Source organism: Dermacentor silvarum, chromosome 3, assembly GCF_013339745.2.
Source record: "Dermacentor silvarum isolate Dsil-2018 chromosome 3, BIME_Dsil_1.4, whole genome shotgun sequence".
Taxonomy (NCBI): Eukaryota; Metazoa; Arthropoda; class Arachnida; order Ixodida; family Ixodidae; genus Dermacentor; species Dermacentor silvarum.
The window spans coordinates 187,193,880-187,219,888 of NC_051156.1; the positions used below are offsets into that span (position 1 = coordinate 187,193,880).

General features: G+C 44.5%; 1 protein-coding gene across 1 annotated transcript in view; it reads right to left on the reverse strand.

Annotated features, from left to right (window-relative positions):
• Positions 1-20,287, reverse strand: part of LOC119446259 (chromodomain-helicase-DNA-binding protein Mi-2 homolog) — a 78,937-nt gene extending 58,650 nt beyond the window's left edge. Inside the window, 9 exon segments of the mRNA XM_037710642.2 lie at positions 979-1,257; positions 5,341-5,517; positions 7,714-7,857; positions 8,766-8,966; positions 10,094-10,194; positions 12,408-12,453; positions 12,455-12,577; positions 16,445-17,073; positions 20,059-20,287. Of these exon segments, the coding sequence (XP_037566570.1) occupies positions 979-1,257; positions 5,341-5,517; positions 7,714-7,857; positions 8,766-8,966; positions 10,094-10,194; positions 12,408-12,453; positions 12,455-12,577; positions 16,445-17,073; positions 20,059-20,143 (1,785 nt within the window). The 5' untranslated portion in view covers positions 20,144-20,287.
• Between the last annotated feature and the right edge of the window lie 5,722 nt (positions 20,288-26,009).

A 26,009-nucleotide genomic window follows, 5' to 3' on the forward strand; every position in this document is an offset into this window, starting at 1 on the left:
GAACGAACGGAGTCGAACCGCAAAAGGCCATAGGGCATTGCGGCATCGTAACCAGTTACAAGCACAGTGAAAACAGCGTCGATTCCAATCAAAAATACGTTCCAACTTCGGTCGACTTGCATATGGATTGGATCGAGAGGTAAAGTTACAGGTTGCCAACGTACCCTAGAAATTGCAGGATTTAAAGCATTTACATTTAAATAGCCAATTTTGCTGTTATTCGACTGTAATGCAAGGGTTGAGTTCAAGCAACGGAAATAGTGAAAAATATGTGCGTTACAATCAATAAATACGGTAATTTCTTTTTAATTTAATCTACCTTCATTGGAGCAGTGCAGGTTCATGCTGGAGTCTTATTCAGGCAGTCTGTACCCGTTTTTCGGGCAAGACTGAGCGTCACCTGCCTAAATTCTTAGTTTTTCAATTATATGACACCCGGATCATATGACAGTTTTACGTGGTCCTCTGAAAGTCGTATAATCAAGGTTCCACTGTAATTTCATTTGGAGTGCTCGAATTCGACCATCGGAACGCAAACTCAAGAGCACTTGAAAGCAACCCGTTGAATATACCATTAGAATGCCACCTCTAAAATGGTACTGCCGATATTCCAAGAGCATAGGACAAGGCAAGAAACCCACAACAGTCTCCCATTCTTAGTATCAGTGTGGACTCTCCTGTTTTGCTCTTGTGCAAACATGAGGTTCACCCCGCAAACGAAAGTGTTCAAACCACATGGAAGAATCTCTTTACAAAGCTTTGCTAATGATTTACAGCACCATCAAGGTCACCAAAACCATTACGATCTGCTCTTTATTATGATGACAGCATGTGCGAGAATGTAAATGAGACTTGGGTTTCCGTAATCGCAACTTCACTGTCACGTGCACAGTTACAAATAGTTACTATGCGATAACATTCATTTCAAAAGCAAAACCTGACCAAGGCACAATACTAGAAATTCAAATGCTGCCCAACCTGGTTTTCAGAGATCCAGGAGCAGTGCCAGTAGGACATGTCGTGCCACTTGACAAAGAACTCCCTCAGCGGCTTTGGCTGTGGTTTCTTGCTTGTCGACGGCTGCGGCGGGGGCGCCGTCGACGTTGATGGCACTGCAGCCACCTGGCCATTGCTGCTGCTCGAGCTGTCCTCGGCCTTGCCGCCTTCCTCCTTCTTGGCGTCGCCGCTTGCGTCTCCTTTCACCTCGGCCCAGCGCCAGAACAGGATTCTCTGAACCTTTCCCTTGAGCGGCTCCACCTAGTGTTGGCCGTCCGTGGTACCATAGACGCCACACGCGCAAGCACCAAAAGTGCATTGCAGAAAAAAAAAATCGAAGGAAATGGGAAAGGGTGTGATGGAAAAGAAAAAAAAAGACACAAAGCAAGAAAACGAAATTCATTTCATTTCCTTTCTCCTAGCACTTTTTTCTTTATAATGACAGTGCAAGTGGGACGACGGCACAGCGAATAAACACACTGGACAAGCACTGAACTATCAACTTGAACTCGCACGTTGTTAGTTCAGCGCTTGTCCTCTGCACTTCTATTCTGTGTCGCCATCCCATTTGCGCTGCCATTATAATGATAAATAACAAACTTGGCCAGTTATACACCCTGTTGCAATTTTTTATCTTTAATAGACCAAATCCTGCCATGCAACAAAATGGTGCATGGCACCGTAAACGGTGCACCGTTTTGGTGCACTCCAACTTAGTAAATTGCACTGCAATTTACTAAGTTGGAGTCACAGGCACAAAGAGAAAAGCCATATTTAGTTTGTTTCCACTCCTTTAGATTCTAACTTCCACTTGGATATCCATAATATTTGATGCACGAATGAACGCAGCATTAACAAAAACAAAGCCTTCAAGTTATGCTATGCCAGAATTAAACATGCCCTCACAATCTTTGTTCCCCGTTACCTATATTGTTAGGCATGTTTAGGATCATTGAAAGGTCTCAGGCAGCGCTAGACTTTGGGTACTCAAGCCTTCATCAAAAGAGACGATGCCACTGTGAGCACACACAAGTGTTGTCACACACACCAGCATTCGTCAAGTCCACGCTACTTCCGTGGAGGGTGCCAGGCAACGCTGAAGGGCGAGGAGAGGAGTCTGCCTCCATCTCCAGTGGTTTGAAATAGCGTAGATACAACGTGAGGCCAATTGGGCAGCCTTGAGTAAGCTCTAATGAGATATGCGAGCAGTAGCTTCGTTTCTCTTGACAAAATCTGTAACACACCAAAATGGATACTCCGACCAAGAGTAACACCCTGCTGCAAGCGGTGTCTTTTCATTAATGCAAACTTAAATCCTTTCCCTCCCCACAAAAACTGACATACGTTCCTTTCCAGCATTTTCCATTTCTTCCAATTTTCCCACTATTTCTCACTGCATACTTGGTGTGTTTCCATAATCTCCGACTTAAGGGAGGTACAAAACAAAGTGTTTACAACTGCACAAAAACAATGAGACTCCGCTAACTTCGACTATTGTCCTGACAGTTTTGTGCAAGCCTCTGTACCGATCAAGCAAAAATTCACCATTCCAATCTAATCCAAAATATTTGCAACGTCCAGCTGCCATACCCTTCCATGACACCGTCTATTTCGCATGCATGCTAAAAAAAATAATAGAAGAAGTTACTGAAAACAACTGTCAAAAGACATAAAAGATACTGCACCATACAGGCAGAAAGCAAAATGAATACACAATAATTTGTAGCTTCTGTGCCAAGGACAGCCTTCATGACTACAACACTTAGATTTCGGTGATTGTATTTTTGTCGACCCATCCCTCAATTTAATTTCAATCAATCAATTTAGTTTCAAGGGAACAAGAGAACCAACCGTTATTTTCTAAACCCTTGTTTACACTGGGAGAACAAATTCTGTAACACGTAACAACACATAGGGGAAAAGAAACCCGCGAATAAAATCAGGCAAGCCGCACGAAGACAATGTATGGATCAGCATTAGCTACAAGGGCAGAATTAAAGGAACGAAATAAGAGTGAACGAGCACGACTGCACTAACCTTTCCACGTGTAAAGAAGGAAATGTATCTTTAAATGTATTGAACAGCAGGCAAACATTAATCGAGCCCTAACCTGAAGTTATACGTGTGCAATCAGGAACTCGGAGGCACACAAAATTACTTACAAGCAACTTCCCGGGGTCACGAAGGAAAAGTGGGGAGGGTGTTCATCTTCGAAGAGGGAAGACAAGCAAACGAAGGGGGATGATCCTGACAGTTAGGCTGGCATTACCAAATGTGTGAAAGTCGTTTGGACAGGCAAGTAGCGAAGCAAGGAGAGTGAAAGATAAACGAAAAAATTTTAACCAGACAGCGGAGGCGAGACAGCAGGCAAACCAGTCCAAGCAATGTGCAAGAAAAAAAAAAAAAAAAAAAAAAAAGCTGGTGCTAGCAGTTACAACTGCAACTTCCAGGACATCATGCATAAGTATGACTGGCTATGCAAGTTAACGTTGGAATTGTAGACAAAACTTGTCACTAGTGGCACAGGACTCTACATGTACTAGTATCCCAGTAATGGCAGCATAAGATCCCCTACACGGACTCTCCCAATTTCAGCTGTAATGAGTAAATGTGAAAAACCCAACTTGAGTATTAGCTAAAAGGCATGTTACAGCCGTGATCACAATTAAAACTTCCTATCAAACTTCTCAAGATCCATTAATTATTTGTAACCACTACACACACCAAGACTGAATTAACATGAAACCAGCGTTATTCCTAAGAAATGTGAAGTAAACATGCTCAAATGCTTGCAACTCTAAGTTCAAGTGATAAGCTAGAATAAGCTAGAACAAGCATTTATGTAAACAGTTCCATCGCTGTGTCTGCGATTACAGAACTTCGAACTGAGTGAATTCCTCAAGTCTGACGAGAGAAGAAACATTTCCTACCACACGATCTCAAACATTACGCAATAGCTAAGCTGTGCAGTGCAAGGCGCAAGTGCAGGAAAACCAACGCCTCAGAACCAAAGTACTGAAAACCAAAAGCAAGGCACCAAGATTTGAAATAAACATTTCAACATATTATGTTTAGGTAGTATACTACGCAGCAAAGCTTGTTAAATTTAGCAAGCCTTGCAGGCAGGAGCTGTCAGAATGAGGCCTCAGTTGCAGCAATAGCCTCTGATGTAGTACTATATTTACTCGCATAATGAATGCACCCCCCAATTTTCCAATCAAGAAGTGCGTTTTTTTTTCCTCGCGTAAAGAATGCACCCTAAACTTGTTGCCGTGAAGTAGGAGAGACACGGTACGATACGGCACCCGATATGGCGTCCGGTGGGTACGATTACATCGGACGCCGAATCGCACTGTGTGTCTCCTACTTATACTGCGATAGCAATTGTACGGACACTCCAGGCACATTTTTGCCATCGGCGCCGACGATTGTGCCTCAATCTCCCGCGTTCGAGGGAGGAAAGGGGTAGGAAATGTATTCCGTCGTGCGCCTGGTGCCGGGGAAGGGGGGGGGGGGGGGGTGCAGCCAGCAATTGCACATTGCAAGGCTGCGCACGCCTTATCGTGTCAGTGGTGCTAGTCAGTGGTGTATTCTGACTACGGTACGTTAGGACAAAACACTGCAAGAAACACAAAACAGACATGAACACGAAAGTGCTCAGTCCCATCTGTGTTGGTTTGTGTATGTCACAGTATCATGCACTAACACACCCTAATATTAAAAAACTTACTGCTATGTAATGTTTCTGCAATTTTCAAGTCGTTTGAAAGAAACTTTCTAAAGTTTTAGCCACAAATAAGGCAACATAATGGCAACTATGTCAAATTTTGCCAACACTCTTATTGCACAGGATGATTGTGTGTGCCAATGTATTGATATAAAAAGCACACGGCAACACAACTAAATTTAACAAAGCTAAATTCCTTGAAAAACTAAACAGAACAATGGGCATTTAAGAGCGTCAATGACAAGGCGTTCTTAACATTTCTTAACCTAACCAGTTAAATTGGCAGTGCTAAGGCTAATGCTGCAACCAAGGCATGCACAGCTCTAGATAAGGTGCACACACACCTACAAGGCGTTAGCCGCGCCAGACAGAGCAAAGAACAGTCTGGCATGTTAATTGACAGGATGCGCATCCCTTGCCTCCTCGCCTCTCACAAGGAGATCTGAGGAGGCACGAGTCAAACGTTTTCGAGAGCAATCTACACGGGCTTGCAGCGCACGCCAATCGCACTACACAGGGTAAACGATCGATTGCAAGGAGAGAGCAGCCCCCAAGAGACGAGCGAGAGAGACAGAGTGAAAAACGAAGATGGTAGAGAAGAGGAGGTGATCACTTGCCGAGCAGCGCGGACAGTTCCACTTTCCGGTGGGGACGTTTTTCAGAGGGGGGTTCAGACAAAAGGTGTGGAAGGCCGCAGGACAACTGTCACAACACAACAATTCGCCACCGTCTTTACACACCCGGCAGAACTCCATGTGCTCGTCTTCCTCCTGCTCCTGAATACCTTCGCCCTCCTGCACAAGCGATGGCAGAGAACAAGTGATCAGGCCCGAGTGGGCAGTGAAATGCACGAAAACAAACTCCGTAAAGAGGCATGTGCAGAACTCCTTCAAGTTTCAAAGCAGGCGACACACAGTACGATTCCACATGTTATCAGACACGCGAGCCCAACAACAGCACCCAACAAGTTTCCAGCAGGTTACAGTAGGAAGACGGCTGCTCTGACCACCAGAACATGTTGGGAACTTGTTGGATGTTGGTACCACTAGTTGTGCATTATGGTCGACTCTTAAAGGAAATGAATCGGTCATAATAAAACGGACATTACATCAACAGCTTCTGTGCAAAGATAGCCTGCACACCACCTTCACGTCAAATTTTGATGTAATCGATCGTAGCGTTATTTTTCAGAGTGAACTGCACTGTGCATTTGATCATGGGAAGAATTTTACCGTGTGTTCAGTGCTTTGAGCGATTAAACAACATTTTGATTGTACAAATATTCATGAAGATTAACGTCTTGTCACATCACGTCTTGCTTTTTCATGCACCAAAAAGCAACACTGTTCTATTTTTTGTCTCTGTAAAAGAGGGCCTGGCTCAGGACATATAGACATGTCTATATAGACATATAGGCTGTTGGCATATAGACAATATAGACAATGTTGACAATATAGATTTGATAAGGTGATGGCCACAACATGAAGCATCAATCTGTGACCATGAATAACTACTATCAACTAAGCATTAGAATGAAAAAAAAAAAAAAAAAAAGCAGAACTAAGCACTACATAAACGAGTATTGCAGAAACAAATGCCAGTTTATTGTTGCACCTCTTAGCACCAGTATAAGGATGTGGTGATGTAAGCAACTTGAAATTACAGGGGAAAAAATCAATCCCATTGAAGTAGTATGTCAAGCAGGATAACTAAGATAGAATGAGCTTCATTTCTAGCTTGGCCTTAGCAGCACATGGCAAGACTCACACAAAGTACTTATCAATGAGACAAAGGCATTCAGACAGTTCTCACAAATGCATGTCAGTCAACCATTTTCGGTCCCATCACAGCACTGGTACACACCAACTGAACAATATGCTGCAAATACTCCAGTACGAGTATCCTAAAAACCAGGCTAGGCATGTGGCCACTTACAACAATCCTGCATGCTATACTGGACGATATATAATCATGATCGAAAGTGATCTACAGTCAAGACTCATCATCACAAGGTTTCAGAGAACTCGCATGATACAAGCAGCAAATTACTGATGTTCTTTACTACAAGTATGTGAAACCAGGAAATTGTAAAAACCAGCAATGTATTATTTGTTGGTTTAAAGCAGGAACACAGGACGAGGTAGCAGGTCGGCATGCGACTCACTTTCTTTTGAAAGCAAGATCAGAGGAGACGGCCAATGCAAGTTCTCTGGCTGCCGTGATGTTACACAGGTGGTGCAAAGCAAATGAAATGTGCACCTATGGTTAACGTATGATGAGAGTTGTGTGTACAAATTCTAAACGAAGCCATAGGTGGCTTGGGGTGAAGCCCACTTCCAGTTTTCTGCCTGGGGTTTGCCCCCCCTATTGCTAAAAAAAGTTTCTGCAAAACATTTTTCTTTTCGTTGATTACACGTTCTCGGTGTGTTTTACAGATTTAAATTGTAAATAAACACTTTTGTCTGGTATTTATATGAGCCGTCATTAAAGGGTTAGCATTGTACTGTAGCTTCCCGAACGTTAAACATTAAGCACTAATGACAAAATTTCAATTCTCATCACTCCCATGATGTGGATGATATTGGTCCAGTTATCACCGGAGATTACTACACCGCATCAGCACATTTTCCAAGACAGTTGTTCTCAGTGTCGTCCATGCTGTTCAATATTTCAGCTACTTTATATCAAAACCTTTAAGTGACAGTGCCATCTGATACCAAACACAATGCTTTTCAAAATTCAATCTTTGGTAAAATTTTCTTTTTTTTTCAAAATTTTTACATCAGAAGTTGGTGTAGGCCTTACATGAGCGAATAAATAAGTAAATAAATAAATAAATAAATAAATAAGTCAAGTAACCAAGAAATCAACATTTACTGAATATATGCGGTGGTGTTCTGTGAGTGACAACAATGACAGAAGGAGAGAAATGAACTGCCCAGCAGGGGCTGCGACAACAGGCGAAATGGACATCAAGGGCAGCAACTCACACAATGCGGGCAGCTCCATTTGCCCTCGGGCGGTTCTTCGAGCTCGGGCTCCAAGCAGACCAAGTGGTAGGCACGTGGACACGTGTCGCACAATATGATTTCACCCCCTTGCTGGCACACCTCACAGTAGTCTTGGTGATCCGTCTGCGTGTGGTACAGTTCATTGCAAGAAAGCGGATCAGTGCCAGAAAATAGCAAAGGGCAGCCTTCAACTCAAGTATGCTAGACCCATGCCTCGTTAAAGAGACAGCTCATCTTTACATAAAACATGCAAATAAGGCTACACTAAACAACCAAGAATGCTACACAAAATACCTTAGTAGTCAACGTACATGAGGAAACACACTTTTGTGCATATGACCGACCACTGGATGTAACCTACAATCCCAGCCAACAACTCTTATTTCTTGACCTATCAGTTTCAAGCAAATCAATTTCAGTGGTTGCCTTCCGTTGGCATAACCAACAAAAGAAGGCATGCCAAATGAAGACACGAAGGTCTGCTTCCTGTCATGAGTTCTTAATTTATGCAAAAATTTACAAGCTGAAAATTTCACAAAACTGGAAGGCTACAGTCTAAAGTGGACTAAACCTAATGCCACAAGCAAGGAGACACCCACGAAATTCAGTAGTTACGAATATGCATGATTAGCCACATTTGTGCAAAATTCAGGCCAAGAACTTATGGGCTCACACAGTTTTGCCACATTTAATGACATGAAAGGACGTATAAATGCTGACACGCCGTTGATATGCCGATCGACACACACTGTGATGCCAAGGCATCACACTGGATGTCGCAAGAAAATGACAAACAGAAAATGTGGTCAAGCAAGCAAGATCGGCTAGTTAATTACAAGTATTATGGTACATTATTTTACAATGCAAATTTAGATGATACAGAGCGAGATGCACAGGTAAAAAAATGTGGCCCATGTTCAATAGACCATTGAGATTGTCTGTGCAACACCAGCGTCCCACTGGAGATCGCTCAGTCCCAAAACTTGCCAAAGTGTGGAAATGTCGAAAATAAACCGTCAAATTAAACGCACCTCGTAGCCATCATTCTCAGCATCCGAGTTGGGGAAGCTTGCAGTCGTCTTGGTCTTCTTCTTCTTCTTGGCCTTCTTGGCTTTGCCCTTTTTGGAGGAGCCCTTGTCACTCTTAGCCGGGGGAGGAGTCATATTCTGCGCTTCTTCCAGCGCAGCCTCAAAATCCGCATCGCTCTGATCGCTCACACTGTTCTCGTCTTCCTGTAGGGCGCAAAGCATGCAACATTTTCACTCTTCAGACGGTCACTTATTTTGCCAAGGAGCAGCCAACAAACAAATTTTACTTGCTGTCAATACACGTCCCTTTCAGCTATGTATTGTATTTACCCAATTCTAACGCAAGCCTTTATTCACCAAGAAAAAGCGCCTGAAAATTAATTGCCTGTGTGTCACACTCGGACATAAAACCAAAACTGTGTTTGCTGCACTGGCGACAGAATACCCCGAGAACTACTGTCATAGCCAATGGCATCACCAGATGGTGGCATAAGTTTTCACACGGGTCAGCGATGTTATGCCACTTTCATTGCAAAACCATATTCAAAAGATAACTTATTTCACACGCTAAGTCAGCAGCAACAGAGCTGCATCTCGCATTTTTGGCATTCCTCAGGTTAGTATGCATCAAAGGATGAACTGGCAATGTGGTTAGTGAAGGCGCTTACTAACATAACAGCCCAAGGACGCTTTTAAAAACAAATGTCTGCTTTGCGTCTGGGCTAAATCTAAAAAAAGGATAACAGTTTCACAGCCATTCCCAGCATGTTAGCATGTTCTGTTTACCGTGGCTCTCTTTCTGAAATACAATGCTTACAAGCAATGGTCAACAGCAGTTATAAAGGTCACAGGGCCAGCCTATGTAGCGACATCATAAACTATCTTTCCAGCCGTGTCAGACAAGAATGGCCATCTTCATTCACGTTCAACTGCTCTTCAGACTACAAAGGCAACTAGCACTGCTGTGAAGTAGCACACAACTGAGTAAAGCTGACTATTATTAACTGTAAGAAAGTTAAAGCTGCTTGCCCATGAAACATGCATAGCATGGCAATTAACTTGGTAACGGTAAGAAAGGCTTGCGGCACAAAGTTACCATACCAAGGTAACTTGCTTGGTTCTCAGGCACATTTTCAAGTTTCAGGAATGGCAAAAGATAAAACAAACATTATTGCAATAGGTTATGTGTCATTTGCATCCCACACCACTTAATACTTTAAAGATTTTTTGGAAAGGATACCCAGACTTTCACATTACACAATTGTGCGTCCATGACACATTGACAAGCACCCATGCAAGAAATCCAGCAAACCATGCAAACAAACACTTACAGAGCTCTGCTTTTTACGCTTGCCGATGCCACCCAATTTAATTTTCAGCAAAGGCACCGACTTCTTCTTTTTTGTTTTGCTTCGGCTTGACCGCTCCCCATCTGCATCCACAAGAAGTAAACAGGGGCAAAAAACGTTAGGCAAACTTTCGTCAATGTGCTGCACACTCATGCTTTCAAGTCTTGCAATAAAGAAGCAAGTCTTAAACTCATGCATCCTCATTCTTCTACACAAGCGTAAAGAAGTCCTTATGCTCTGCTTCTAGCACACTGGTTCAACCTGGATGCTTTCAAGCGCACATTAAAGAAGCAAGTCTTACGCTCTTCCATCCTTATTCTTCAACACAAGCATAAAGAAGTCCTTATGCTTTGCTTCTAGCAGCCACATTCTGGAACCATCAGTTAGCAGGAGAACAGTCTCGACGTAATCCAACTGGCTAATGTAGTGCAAGCATACTTAAAAATAAATTTGTCGGCTAGGTTAGACAAGTACCGGATTGTTGGAAGACAGACACAAGGAGCTGCAATTGTGGCGACGTCTTGAGACAACAGGCGAGCTTTAGAATCAGTGTCCCCAAACCGGCTTTGCATGCCTAAACTGCTTTGTACATCCTTTGCATTCTTTTGTACTCTCATTGCTTTCTTTTGCACGCCCAGTGGTTTGTGTCGCCTAAATTTGGGTCCCCTATTCCTAAAACTTAATATTGTGTATAATATATGTGGGGTCCTTCATTTTTGGGTTTTATATTTTGGAAACTTGGAGGGCAAAGGTTGGGTGTTATAATTAAAGAGGAAATACGGGGATAGATCAGCCGTTTTGTTGTCTGGTAAAGAAAACCGGGAAGAATTTTTTTTTTTTGTGCGGCTGCCCAAAGTTTGAGGGTTTTCCTGTTAAATTTTACAAATGATTAACACAAGAAATAGCATCTCTTTGGACATAAACATTCCCTTTAAACAAGTGAAATCACTCACAGTAGCATGTAATGACAGAGATAGCTGCTTGCAAACAATGTGGCAAACTAACCTCTAAAAATGCTTTTGTCAGACATTATTAATACATTTAAAAGAAAGAACATTAACAAAAACAACAAATAGAGACAAGTTTCATGATCATTTCTTTACGTAGTTCTGTGCACTTTTTTAACTAAGTACAAACAAAAGTGCGCACAGGGATGGTTCACAGTAGGTGTGGTGCTTTTCCTTATCTTAGAAACTATTGTTGACGTACATTATCACATGCATTGGGAGCATGTCTGTGTCCATCCTTGGGGGGACCTGCTTAGCCTTTCATTCTTGTTTTTCATCATCCTGTGTTACTGGTTCCCAGTATATACTCTTGCAAAAAAAATAATGGCATGCCAACTACACCAATCGGCTACCCTTCTTCAAACGAAACATAGTTGGGTAAACATCTTCTCAACATCATCATGTTGCTGTGTTAATTCGCTTCCCAGTGCACATTTACATGCAAGAAATGTTTGGGAAATATGATGCAGTGCGCCAATGTCATATTCATGTGAACCCGGCTACTAAAAACAAAACAGGCTTTAGTTCACTCAAAGCCGGCAGGTGCTGAACATGTATGTTTACACAGGCCGACTTTCTGCATAAGTGTTAAGCGAAAACGGGGCACAACAGCGCATTCACATAATACTATTAATAATATATATATTGACCACTTGCTGATAAAGGCGGGCAGCGTTTGTTAGTTTTGTAACACTTGCACTTATAATTATCCTTTATGAAGGGGCGAACTTCGAGGAGAAATCGGGTTTAACCTGATTTTCAGTTATGTTGTTCAGGGTGCAATAAAAAGGGGACTATCGGGTTTTGCCCGAAGACGAAAGACCTACGTATAAGCAATGAGCAAGAAAAGCAAGAAGAGCTGATGTGCCCAATTCTTTTTTTTGCTAACAGCCACAAAAGCAGCCAGTAAAGCAGCATTCCGGGCAAGTTGGTAATCCATTACTCAAGTATTATTGCGCAACAAAAAGACACGGACGTGAGAAAAGAACAACACACACCAAGCGCAAACTTTCAACCCATTTTATATACAGGTCTATCAGTGTATCGGTCAGAGGGTCAATGTTGCATTTGCAACATTGGCTTTCACATGACAAAACAATAGACTTATTAGATAATTTAATAGACTAATAGACCGATAGATCTATTATACTAATACACTGATATAAGTACTAGATTGCTTAGTGTGACTCTCTATTAGTTTTTGCACTAGAACTTTTGCTAGGGTTAACACCGAGACACATGGCGTCCTCGTCCTATCATCACGCAATTGTCACAAGAACACTCCTTACCGTTGTCCTTGGTGGAACCAGTGGGTGTGGATGCAGCCGCCCTAGACTTGCCGCACAGGCCTGTCATCTTCGTCGAGGGCATCATCCGCGTTGGGGTTGTCCCTCAGGAACTCGTGCCACTTAGCAGAGATGAGCAACACTATCTTGGCCATTGCAATCTTGGGGTTTGCCTGCGCCAAAAGGAATGCGTTTTGGAGCTGGTAAGTGCTCGTCATGAGGAGGACTTGTCGCTTCTCCCCTAGTTGCTTGACAAAAAAGTTCCTTCACATTTCACAGCGCTCACCACGAGATAATGTTAGAACTACGATAATTTGAAGCAAGTGCTCGCTATCACAAGCCCCTTTCTCGTGCTTAAGTTTCTAAATTAAATCAAATTAGGAGGTTCAGCATTTTAAAGCAGGTCCTCATTGTATCTTGACATATTCAGCCATTTCCCAAAAGTGTACAGAGAATATTATTTCTAACAAGCCTAATTTCTACACATAAATTATTCAGATGTATTGTTTTTGCTTCAGGCTAGTTTTGGGCAAGCAGTACCACTCATCTGGGTCGAGAACGAAGTTGAGCAAGTCTGCTTTGATTTGAGATTGGCGACAGTGCTAACAGAACAGAGATTAGAAAGCAAGGAATCAAGGGTGCCAAATGGCCTTCTACGTCTGTTCTCTCAGCACAATTCCTATCCATCAGTGCTCATCTTAGCTTGACAAGAGAAAGTTCCATATGAACCAATGATGGCTGGACCTACTCTCAAAACAAATTAATACTTGCATTTCGTAAGCTGCTAGCAAGATGTCACAATCACATTTTGTGGCTTTCTGATCACTTTTAAGTTCTTTTGCTTCAATTAATTGCGAATTATAATATGGTGTTTTTGTGCATTATTTTCTATCAACACTGTATCCATGCATGGTACTGAACGGCAAGGTCATTAAGTCACTATGCCTGCAACTAAAGCAACCTATAAGCTATCACAACTCCTTAACCTGTGGGGATGCACAACTCTCACGTATCCCCTGATGTTTTCCCCACATGGCTCCTGTCTCCTGTAATCCAGCTTTGTCGCATGGCGTTTCGGCGGCAGCGTATTGCGAGAGATGGCGCTAGTGTTGCTCGGCTAACGCCACCTAACGGCGGGGTTACTTGGGCGCAAAAGGGAGAAGGCACTTCCTCTTGGCTTGAGAGTCGGCGAGCAGCACGCACGGACTGTCCGCGCGTGCGCCGACCCGCTTCACAGGACCGTCCCGTGAAGGCTTAGGAGCAGGACACCGGTATTGACAAACACAGATCGTTCGAACTCACCACCGTTCGCGTGACCATACACATGAACGACTAGGCGATGGTGTCATAGCATGGGGCAAACATATTCACTCGCTATCCGGTCGCGGCGAGTCCGACTTCCTTGACTTGTCGCGTGCCCATGTGAATGTCCTGTGGGTAGTTATTCGGCTAGCATGCATCCGTGTATGAAAGGCGCAACAAATGACCTTTTGATTGTTTGCACTATTGTGTTGTCGTTCCTTTGTCCCAGAGCAGGTGCGAGACCCCACAAACCCAAGGTGGCTTACTAATTGACGAGAAAGTTTATTTTTTGACCATATTGATAAACGCTTTTGACAGACTGAGCTGTCCTCGGAATCGTGCATGGATCTTTTAGATATATAATGTATTTTCAGTTGGAAAGAGAAATATTTAATTGCACTTACAGGACTTCATTCTTGGGCTCTAAATTTCGATATTTTCTAAAGCATCCTATGGTTTTGTAAACAATTTCGTTCCAGAAACAATTCACACTGTACACAACATTAAAATCTGTCGCTATGTGTACATACATTTCAGTTGCTCCAGCAAAATATTGCCCTTCAGCATGGAGCCTTACGACGAAGAGAAAATGAACACAAAAGTCATCTTCGAGTGACACTATGCAGTCATCTCAATTTCCTAGCTTCTAAAAGATACTTCCTTAAGGCCCACAAATGAGTGTTTCAACCACAAATCTCCGCCATCCTTCCAGGTTAGTGGACACAAGCAAAAATATACTTGTGAATGCCTTCATAAGCTGTATAACCACATTTCCTAAACTGGCTATGTTCACAGCACATCCACAGTGGTTCAACCATTTCCTCAAACCCACTCCTATTGTAGAATATTCATTCGCACCTCCATGCCTTTTCATAGCCCAATAAATTTGACTTTACGCTTACTTCAAAACCACTTAAGAACCAGGGCGAAAAACGATGCATTAAAACGAAAGCAAAACTAGTTTAATTCCAACTCAAATGCTAGCTGCTACAGCTAAATTCAACCTCCAATGGCGCCCCCTCATACACACCACTGTTACTAAAAGCGTGAAAACGCAATAACATTAGCAGAAGTGCGCTACTGCTTCCATAGGAAGTGAAGCTGTTTTATTTTAATTTATTTTTATATTTTAGCAGTCAACGCTCCTTCCGCTCATGAAGTCATTCATTGCCACTTGTTTCTTGTATTGTCACTCTGAAGCAGCTTTTAAACAAGTCAGTGCTCAACCAGCCTCATAACAATTGAGTCATGCTTCTAAAGCAAGCAACAAAAAGACATTACAGACTACTACAAGCAGTAAAAGATTTGAATTCAATAATTTTGCAGCAGTTTGTTAATTCTACCTTTTCAATGGTTTGACCAAATGTTCCAGTCCCACAAGGGTCGAACTAACAGGAGTTTGCTGTATTAAAGCCATCTTTTTTCTTTTAGCCCATGGTACAAACACAACATGCTTCTTATCCCAGTCACCCCTGAGCCTGCAAAAGACTATTACCAGCATGATTTGTGGCTGCCGTGGAATTGCAAAACTTATTGGGAAATCAGTCTATGGTTATTCGCCAGAAATCACAAAAAAAGCCACAGTTAAGAAAACTGTCATCAAAATGTGTGGCAAAAAGCACTGGCAATACACAAGTATTCTTCCAAAAGTCAATTGTTACGCTATGCCAGAGGAAATTATGTGGAACATCACATGACATCTTGAAAAATGCGTGGAAACACAGATGCTAGAAGCCGACCTGCAAACTACGACAGTGAACAGTTCCCATGTGACATCTTGCACTACGCACTGAATAAGTGCACAATGACACACAGACGCACTAGCAATACTCAGACAAGGCACACAGCAAGGCAGCAATGCATCACGACGGCACTGAAACCATCTGGGCTTTTCGAAATGCCTGTAGAGAAGCAATTTTTTCGTTACTCAAAATTGCATCAGAACTGGCACTTACTAGGTAGCTTCACTCGGCAGCTGAGACAATCTAAGCTCCAATGCGTACTGGTGATTTGAAATGCCATGCATAAGCGAGTGAGTCATTCGAAGACAAGATCTATGGCTTAGCATGCAGTAAATTTTCAAATGTCATTACTGTTAGCACCCCCCCCCCCCCCCCCAATCAGAAGTCTTAACTTTCTCAATAACAAATTATGACTGTTTTCTCATGTCCTCTACTTTATATATATTTTTGGAAATGTGGCAGAAGCTCGGCAGAAATTTCAGTTGTATCCTGATTATATATAGTAACATCAGGCCAGTCACCACAATTACAAAAATTAATCAACAGACATTGGTCTCTCATAAGTGATGTGTTACCGCATTAAAACAGTTTAAATATTTGTTACAAGTAGATGCACTGGCTATGAGTGAGTTGAGGGCCTTCTAATGCAAGGAAGAGCACTAAATTTAACAGCAGTGATAAAGAGCAACACATTGAACTTCTCGTCAAACCTGGTATTAAAGTTACTTGTGACATCGTTCTTGGTTAGCAGACTACCTTTACAGGCTACCTTTACATTCAGTGCTATGTTGTTGCGATTAGTCCGAATATCGAAAAATAAGCTGCATCTCCACATGGAGACACCTTGATTGAAAGGGCTAAACAAACAAGGCACATCTAAATCAATGGCACACGAAACAGCCACCGACAAGCGCCACTTCCTTCGGCACACAACACGTGCAACCTTCTCGCAGCTTGCAGAAGAAAGATCACTGCAGCAGAATTCACTTTGCGCACCTTGGTGATCAGAGGCCGCACGTGCTGCGAGAAGAGCTTGTAGCTCGTCAGGTTCTGGTAGTCCGCATCCGTGTACTCCATAGGCACGTCTGTCAGGCCCAGCTCCTGGCACACTTCCGTCGAGCTCTTCTGCTGCTCTGGCTCTCCCGCAGCGGCCGCCTGGGCAGCAGCAGCGGCAGCAGCAGCCGCTGCAGCAGCGGAGGACGCCGCAGACTCGGCAGCGGCAGCAGCCTTGTCCAGCCGGGGCTTCTTGGCACTCTTGCGGTCCACCACATAGTCGCTATCATTGTCCGAGTGTCCACCCAGCAGCTGGCTGTCGCTGTCGTCGTCGTCCTCCGAGGCGGCGCGCTTCTTTTTCTTTTTCTTGCCCTTCTTGCGCTCGCCGTCGCCACCTTTGCCCTTGCGCTTCTTCGCCTTGGTCTTCTTGGGCTTGGGCGGCGTCTCGGGAGGCTCTTCTTCCTCTTCTTCTTCCTCCCCGGGGGGCTCATCCTCTGTGCCTCCCCCGCCGACGCTGGGGGTCGGGGGAGCGCGTGTTGACGCCCCCTCGTCTGATTCTTGGCTTCCCCCGTCGCCTGCGCCTCCCCTGCCGCTGCCCGCTTCTTCTTCCTCCTCCTCCGCCACCTCCGACCCTGTGCATGCAGCAACCAGAAGAACAAGATTAAGAAAAGGCACGACTTTAAAAACAAGCAAAGAGAAAACTGGACATTGTCCAGTGTTCTCCACAAACCATTACAGTCTAAACTATATGCTGCAATTCATACTGGACATGTCGGCTGGTCTTCTGAGAGTTGGAATCCACATTGATCATATCCTCGTTAACGTTTTATTGCATTCTTGATTCTAACATCTGATGAGTGGTGGTGCAGCTTGCACAAACAGAAGAAATGTTTGTGTACCAATATACCGCTTTGCTTTGAGATAGTCCCAAGACCTCAGCAGACCATATGGTCTAAAGTTATACTGAAGGCGTCTTACGCTTATCTGAGTGATGAATAGAGCTCCATTGAAGATCACGGACAGCCCCAGTAAAGATGGACAGAGAGAAGTGGGACAAATAAAATGTGCCGACTTCACTGAAGGTATTCTAGCAACCCCGTCAAATACATACTAACATCTTTGTTTATGAGGCAAGCAATCAAAACATAACTCATACCACTATTTTGCGACTCCTGCACCTTCCACACAGTACACAGCAATGAAGGCATGGGTGTGAGGAGAGTTGATCAGTGTTCTGGTCGTTTCTTTTGACCGATTTTACTTCGCTGTAATACATTTCGGGGCTTTAAAACAAACTTTTGTTGGAAGTCAATGCTTCATTCATAACTCTAAAATCTGGCGTTATGTTACAGCATTGTCTAACGCAGAGTGACAACCAGCCTTCATTCAACTGATGATACTCCGTTATTACCCAAAAACTAAATGCAAATGTCAAAATCACACATCTGCCTAAGAGCATGACTTAATATCAATGTCTCAACTGTACACACTGTGCACCTCTCAATCACGGGGTGCATGTATGGCGCACCAAGAACAAGCTACATAATGCACCTGAGAGTTTGTGGTATCATTATGTGTACCATAACGCTGCAAAATGTCAATTAGAAATATTAACACTGTCATGCAATTTTTGGCTGAATGAGTGTCTTGCACAATGCACATGATACATTGTTCAAAAAGCTACGGACAACAGTAATTACCACTCCAAAAAAGGTTCAGGACCCTAATGATACCAAGTTACAAAATTGAATGCACTTTCTATATGTCAAGTCACTGCATAGGTGCAAATCCATAAAGTCGCTTTCCAAAAGAAATTGCATATAAAATTATAAGGCACTGCATCAATAAATGCACTGCTGCTTCAACTAATTTGTCAACAGAGCTATGTGTATTGTGTGGTGTTGAAAGTAAGCGGCACACACTAACTATATGTAAAGGCTATGTCCGAAAGAAAGCACCACTTTAGCCCTGTGGTCCCTAACTACGCATAAAACAGGTTTCACACTGCAATGTATTCCATGCAAAGCAAGGCTTCGATCAGGTACACATTACGGCTACCTGTGAAAGCAGCGGCTGACATTAGAGCGCATGCGCAGAAATAAATGCAGTGCAGTGCTGCTCCGGCCAATTCAATGCATTCATGCTTATGATGTTACTTGGATGCACACGAGCTTCTGACATGTTGCACAGCATGTCACATACATTAAGGGCTTCATACCAATTAGATCTGGCTGGCATGCTCGAAGTGTTAGGATGACACCAAAGCTTATTAATTTAGAAGGTGCTCAATCAATCGCGTTTTAGACCATAGACACTAAAAAGCAAATTGTAAGTGCGCAATCGTCGCTGGCCAATGGAACCGGTTCGATGTGCTCGGCCCTGAATTCCAGCAAAATCTTGAATGCCAAAACGATCACGAATGGCAGTGATCAGTTACAACAACGCATCAAACATACTTTTCTGTCGCGCAATGTGCTTTAATTTGACGCGTTCAAACAAGACGACGCCGAAATGCACAAGTCGCATTCCAGAAAGTCGGTAGGCCGTGTGCACACCGAGCCGGTACGTGCCGTATAACGGCGGAGAGTGAGACATCCTGTAATACGCTGACACCCGAGAATTCGCATGCATAACAACCAGGAACTCTGGTTGTCTTTGTCACCAAGGCGCCATTTTATGCTCTTTTATTTTCCTTTTGCTGTCAGAGCCTTTCATTCACAGCAACGAACGTGAGAGTGAAATCGCGAACTCAAAGCGCAAGTCGACATCTAGCAATGAATTAGCTGCCAACGGCGTCACCCGCAAATGACTAAAAAGAAGACAACAAAAAGGAACAGATCCTTCGGAGGTGCCCACCCAAACGTGTGCGAGCACGTAGTTCACGTTTCGGTCGCCACGTTAGGACCATCCATAGCGCGCCCATACAAACGGAATAAAGAAAAGAAAAAGGTATAAAACGGAACAAAATTTCATTTTGACAGTTTCATTTCGGTCATCGAAAACGTAAAAAAACCCAGCCATTTTGGAAAAACGCTCCTGCTAGCCTCGTTCCGAGGTTCAGATCAATATGATAATGAGATATACATATCCGGATAGTTATCCCGCCGTCTTCCTCCATTGGCGACAAGTACCGAAAAGCAAAATCGGGGCCCGGGTCCATCCAGCCCTGCTGCGAACAACCATTCAAAGCCCAACGTGCTCGAGACATCGGTGACACCCGTCAAGACACGATCCGCGCACACCAAAACAGACCCATGTGCTCGGTGAGACGCCGGTCAAAAAAAGAAAAGGCAAGCAGAGAGCCCTTCGCGTCCGACGCCGCCGTACGGCTTACTAAGCCTAGCGTGATCGGGATAGCGGGCGCGAAAGTTCGGCGGTTCCGAATTTGTTTCAAAGGGCCGACCGCGGTCGCCGGTGCTCGCAGCGTGCTCGGAAGATGCCCGCAGACACTGTGAGCGGCGGATAGACGCGGGGTGAAACCGATATCGAGCCGACGACGCCGGCTATCAAGCGCGAGCGACCGGCGAGCTCGAATAAGAGGAGGGGGGGTCCCGCTTCGACAGGTAGAACGCGGCGGGCGCGCACACACAAAAAGACCCAAGCGCATCATCGCTCACCGGCTAAAGAATCGTCTTCTGCTTCTTCGGTGGCCATCTCTTGATCTTCCGACTGTTCTTCGTCGCGTCCGGAAGGCGCGGGCATAGCAGTTTGGACAACGCCGAAACGTGTCCCCGAATCTTTTTTTCACAGGGGGCCGGAGAGCGTAAGTCCGCCGGGGGCACCACACAGAAGACTATCGGCGTAAAGATGTCTACGTTATTTTCTCACACCCTCCCTCCTCGCTCCTGCAACAAAGTAGAGGAGGAAAATGGACTGACGGGTAGAAGGCAGGGGGGGGGGGGGGAGACGCGCGAGGGAGCGCGCGCTTGGTATGTGCGCATGCGCTGGCTGACGTCATCAGATATCCCACAAATATTAGCAAGCGGGCAACCCTACCGCTAAGAGCGGCTGCTAGCTAGGAGAGGAGGAAATAAGAGGGGGAAGTCTTGCAAAAGAAAATAAGCGGTAAAATTATACCACGTGATCGCAGTTGGCAATAATGGCCTACGGCGACGCTGGCGCTTTTTGGGAGACGCCGCGCTCGGACCGCGAGATGTCCGCGTTCGGCAGAGTTGCGGTGACCTATCGTTATGTAACTTTCTTGCCATCGTTGCGTAAAAGCGCCGATTGTGCGACCTGTCATATGTTCGAGAAGCCGCCGGGTTCAGGCGCAGTTTACCGGTGTTAACCTTTTCCCCCTAGCAACTGTCAGCTATAGCTTCGTCAGAATGTCATTCACGGTTAATTAGCATAAAATTTCGTGAATGAATGAACTGCTTTGCCTGTGAAGCGGTACCATCGTCATCCCCTAAACTTGTCCGTTCAACAAACGAAATCTCAGAGAGAGGTGATTCATACCTCTGACCGAATGAATGAGATTTCGCAGGATGCTCGCCTCCGTGTCTTTCGATAGCGTCACATGAAGATTCCAGTGTTCATTTCAGAAGGCAGCAAATACTGTTTGGCACCAACTAAAAAGCTACAAAAGTCTGGCTAGACGCAATCTTCGAACTGTCATTTGACGGGAGTTGAAATGCAGCTGACTGACTCCTCTAAACGTGGATTGATTTCTTAAAATTTGGAGGAAAAAAAAAAAGAAAGCAAAGAATCTACAATTCATTAGAGTATAAGTACGAATAACCACCTAATCCCTCCCGTCCGCCATTGCGCACATTCGTACGGACCACTTTTTTCAGCTCTCTTCGTTTCTTCATTTCCTTTGTTCGCGGCGGGCGGAGGTTTTTGCTTTCAATTTTTCTCGTTCCGTCGTTCTTCTTTCTATCCTCTCCCATTTCGCCAACTGTGCGACTGTCGGCTGGCGGCGGAAAATTCTGTTTTTCTTTTTTCTCTCTCTCCTCTTTCCATTCTCGTTCAACCTTTCTCTCGCTCCGTGTGTCTATCTCTTTCCCGGCGCCTTTATTTCCTCCTTTCCGGCTTTCTTTCCTGCCGAAGGCTGAAGGCGAGTGCCAGATATATAGAGACGGATAGCTGCAACGCCGGGATTCGGAAGGAAAGAGGGGGGTCGAGAGGGCGAAGCGAAAGAGCGGCGGGGTGAGGAGGGGGAGAGAAGGGATGCCCGGGGGGGACCGTATACTCAACGGAATTATACATAGCCGGATACTTATCCCATGCCAGGCGCAAGCGCGCAAGCAAACACGTACAAAAACCGGCAAAATAATAAATGCGAGAAAAAGCGGCCACCGAGGCGACTATGCATTTTTTGCTGTTTTCTTTGGTTGGTGGGAAGTTACGCAAAACGTGGCGGATTTCGACTTTTAATACATCTGTGTTCCTGAATCTCCGAACAAGTGCGCAAAATATGCAAAGGTCTCGTTGCAATCTCCGCGGCGGCGTCCTTCGTGAGAGGCGTTGAAACAGCGGATCGCTGCTTCTGGTCGCGGGCGCTCAGGCGATCGGGCATTCTTTCGCCGGCGTTCGACGTTTAACAATGATGCGTTCCATAGCGACGTTTTGGGCGACTTCCTCAGTGCAAGACGAGTTGGCTGTCCTGAGCAAAGAGTTCGCAGGTCCTCGAAAATTGCTTGCTCTCGTGGTACCTATAACACAGTCGAGGTCTTTCTTTTCTTTTTTTCGTCTGGTGGATAGGAAAATAGGCGCACTTCATTCCTTCGTTTTCCTCCACTTTCGTGCGCTCTGGTGTTTCGGTTACTTTCCGAAAGCCAGATGTTTCGTGAAGTTGCACATTTTGTCAAATTTGAAATTAACGTTGAGCGATGCGTTCCTGCGTTCGCTATCGTGGGCAGTTAAGAACTGTTGACCCTGCCAGAGAAGCATGCGCTATACAACCAATAAATGCGAGCGCGTACGTTGAGAGCAAATTGGCGGAACACAGAAGAGATTTTAGAACCGTGACGACCACCGAGGGGCTATACGACCAAATTAACTGAGCCAATTTTGCTGACGTCGCGACCTTTTATACCATACCGTTAAGGCCGAGCTCGTGCGCGCACATACTAAAGCAACAATTAAAAAGCGAGAAGAAACGCATAAGCAAACAGCCGGAATCATAAGAACGCATGATGATCAAAGCTAGTTGACTCGACTTTTGAACAATGCTAAATCCAACGTCCGCCGTAAACACCAAAGACGTCTCTCGCACAATAAATAGACACTTTGGTGCAATTGCGGTTTTGTTCGTTATATCCCTTCAGGCACGCATCCGGACTTTCAGTGCACTTCGGACGAACACGTGACCAAACGGTGGTCACGTGTTCCATAGCCGCACGCTTGTAACTTGTCAGTCTTAAAATATATCTGCTATGACCAGTGCCATGTATGACGTATGTATTACTCCTGCAAGAATGAGGGTTACTTCCGTAACAAGGATTAACCGTGGGAAACGGACGAAATATACAGCGAACCGTTTTTATACGGTCTAAACTTGGTTTCGTTTAAAGAGGTGACATGTATGTTTCCGGAATGCGATCGCTGTCCATGCTCGAATTAGCATGCCGATACCCGTAATGCCGATTTTCCGTATAATTATCCTCATTTTTAAGGGCCCCTTTACAGGGCATTGCTTAAGGCTGAGGACGAGAAATAACAAAAAGGTCATGTCATATAATGAACGCAATAATTAACGGAACAGCAGCCGTTTGCCAAACAAATAAGTAAATACGAAGTCGAGAACAACAAAGAACAAAACTTCTATCGCTAATATTCTGCATAGTAATATCAGTAGTGGGAAATTAAAGCATACAGAAACAGCCAATGCAAACAAAACGCTCTTTTATGCGTCGAAGCCCAAAAGTAACTGGAACGCCCATGTATTTCACCCCACACTTTGGGAAACAATATCGCGAAGCTGGTGCCATTGTTAAGATTCTTTTCCAAGTTGTGGCGTCGCATCGAACGCAACCACAGCGCTCCGATGAACGCGCACCGGAACTCGTCAAATCTGGCGCCACCGTCTATGGGAGTTTCCCATTTGGGGCTTGGACTGTCGTTTGTTGTGTTCTTCCTTCAGTACGGCTGCCCCGACACGGTGGAAGCAACGCTACACAAGTGGATACGCCTTGCAAACTCGCAGGCTACAATTCGCAAATTACAATATTTGCCGTAAAGTAAATAATCAAGAAGTTAATTAGAGATATTTTGTTAATTATTTGTATGTGTGTTTCTATTTATCGTGCTAATAATGCCAGCCTCTTCGAGAAATCCAGCTCAAGGACAAGAATTATGCTATCTGACACCGGCAATTTTTAAAAATTCCGGAAAACTTAAAAATCATCACCCCGTATATCGGAACTTCAAGAGACCGAACATTTTAATGTGAAAAATTCAGAGAGGTTAGCCGGAGGAGCTTTGTCTCTGGCCTGCTACTCGAAGACTTCAAATAAGTGGCTATTTCCACCGCACTCTATGAACGAATACGTTCAGCCGACCGTACTAGATGACATCTGCTTTCTCATTTCTAGTTACATCCATGTGTGTATTCTGCTAGCAACACGAAAAAAAAAAAAAAAAAAAAAGCACTCGACCGCGCAACGCTTGAAACAGCGAAGCTTGGCGATCGTAGCCCATCATTTTCCGGAAGTGTGCGCGAACTTTTCATCTTATTACTCATGATGATGATAATTTCTTTTCGCACGTCTCGGACTTACGGCCGTCACTACGCGTTGCATAGCGCAGCTTGCAACACCAACACCGCGTTTCAATGCCGACACCGTGTTCCAGGAGATCCGCTCCGTGAAGGAGTCTCTCTCGCTCTCATAGCTTGCAAAACCTCTTCACCTCGCAGAGCACGAGCGTACGAACGCGCCAGCTGTGGACGAAGACGACGACGCTCGCACGCAGTCATATGATTCGCATAAATGCATGCTCTGCAGGTGTGGCTGTATAGCCTAGTGGTCACGATGCTCGCTTTGGGACCGGGGGTACGCGGGCTCGAATCCCGCCTCGGCAAGGAAGTTTATTTTCTTTCTTGGTAGTTTCTTGCTACGCACCACAAATTGCGGCTGACCTAAACAGCTTCGCTGTTAAAACGGCGCTAACATTTCCGCTGAATCTTATGTTACTTCTACAGCTAAACAAGAACAGTGAGTTCACATGAACACGGAGACTTGATTTCATCAACAGCGGCGAAACAACGCAGGTCACAGCCTGGAGTCGACGTTTCGACAAGAGTTGTCCTAGTTTTCTTCCCTAGGACTGACGAAGACAAGTAAATTTGCCGAAACGTCGTCTCTGCCAGGCTGATGAGTATAAGAATGATAAGCCATGGACCCTGCATTGGAATAGCTGACTCCCCCCATATGCGACCACTGTAAGTGTGAGAGACCCTCCAGCACCATCCTCGGCCAATGCATCCGCTTCCACGTCCAACGCCTGTCTCTTTCGGATCCCGCTAAGCCAACTGGACGATCTTTGCCCTTTACAGAGGCAAAGATCCTGCAGTTGCATGGCCTCACCCATCATCCAGTCAGAAATCCCCCTATTGGCGCCTTTTAATTGCTTTTCTAAAATCGACAGAGTTGAGAAGACACTGTGTCTACTATACTGCGCACGTGAACGCCAGCTCGTTCTGCCTCCACCTCCTCTCTTTCCATCCTTCGTCGCCCTCTCCTGTGTGCAGGGTAGTCAACCGGACGCAGTCTGGTCAACTTCCCTCTCGTTCCTTGTTTTCTGTCTCACCCTTTCCAGGATGAGGCTTCCCGTGTTCAACTTCAACCACTGTTAATCCCGTAATCTGACTGATATATATATATATATATATATATATATATATATATATATATATATATATATATATCCAGCTTTACGTGCCAAAACTACGTTTGATTATGAGGCACGTGGTAGTGGTGGACCTTGGACCAATTTTGACCAGCTAAAGATAAACACTAGTTCAGGTTATACTGATGAAGTATTATTTTAAGAACTATATAGTCTATTTCACGATAATAGGTTGATTACTGGAAGAGACAACGAAAGTCAACGTTAAATCTTCCTTTTTAATTTCGCGCCAAAACGACAACGGCGGTACGTCATTGCGACGTCACGGATTTCAAAGTATTTTTTCGTATTTGGGCCCGCGTTAGACCAGTAAAAATATGTTCCCAAAATTTGCCACGTTCAATCTTTGGCTTCTGTAAAACATTATGTATTCAATTATTTACCGATAAAAAAAATTACCGTAGCTTGCACTAGTGGCGCAAGGCTAAAGAAACAGCGGAGCTGATCGGCACCTAGCACTAACAAGACATCCTCAGCATCTTCCGGAATTTATTAATTATTGATAGATTATCGATTACCTACTGATTGGCTATCGATTGGCTATCGCAAGGCATTGGCCACGTATTTGGGCTAGGCTTAAACACCTTGGCTAGTTCACAGGGGTTGTTACGTCTCAACCTGGAGAAGCGCAGATCTTGGACGCAGATCTTCAACCTATACGTCAAAACACATTTCGGTGGTTTTTGAGTCTTAATTTTTTTCGCTCAGTCATTGT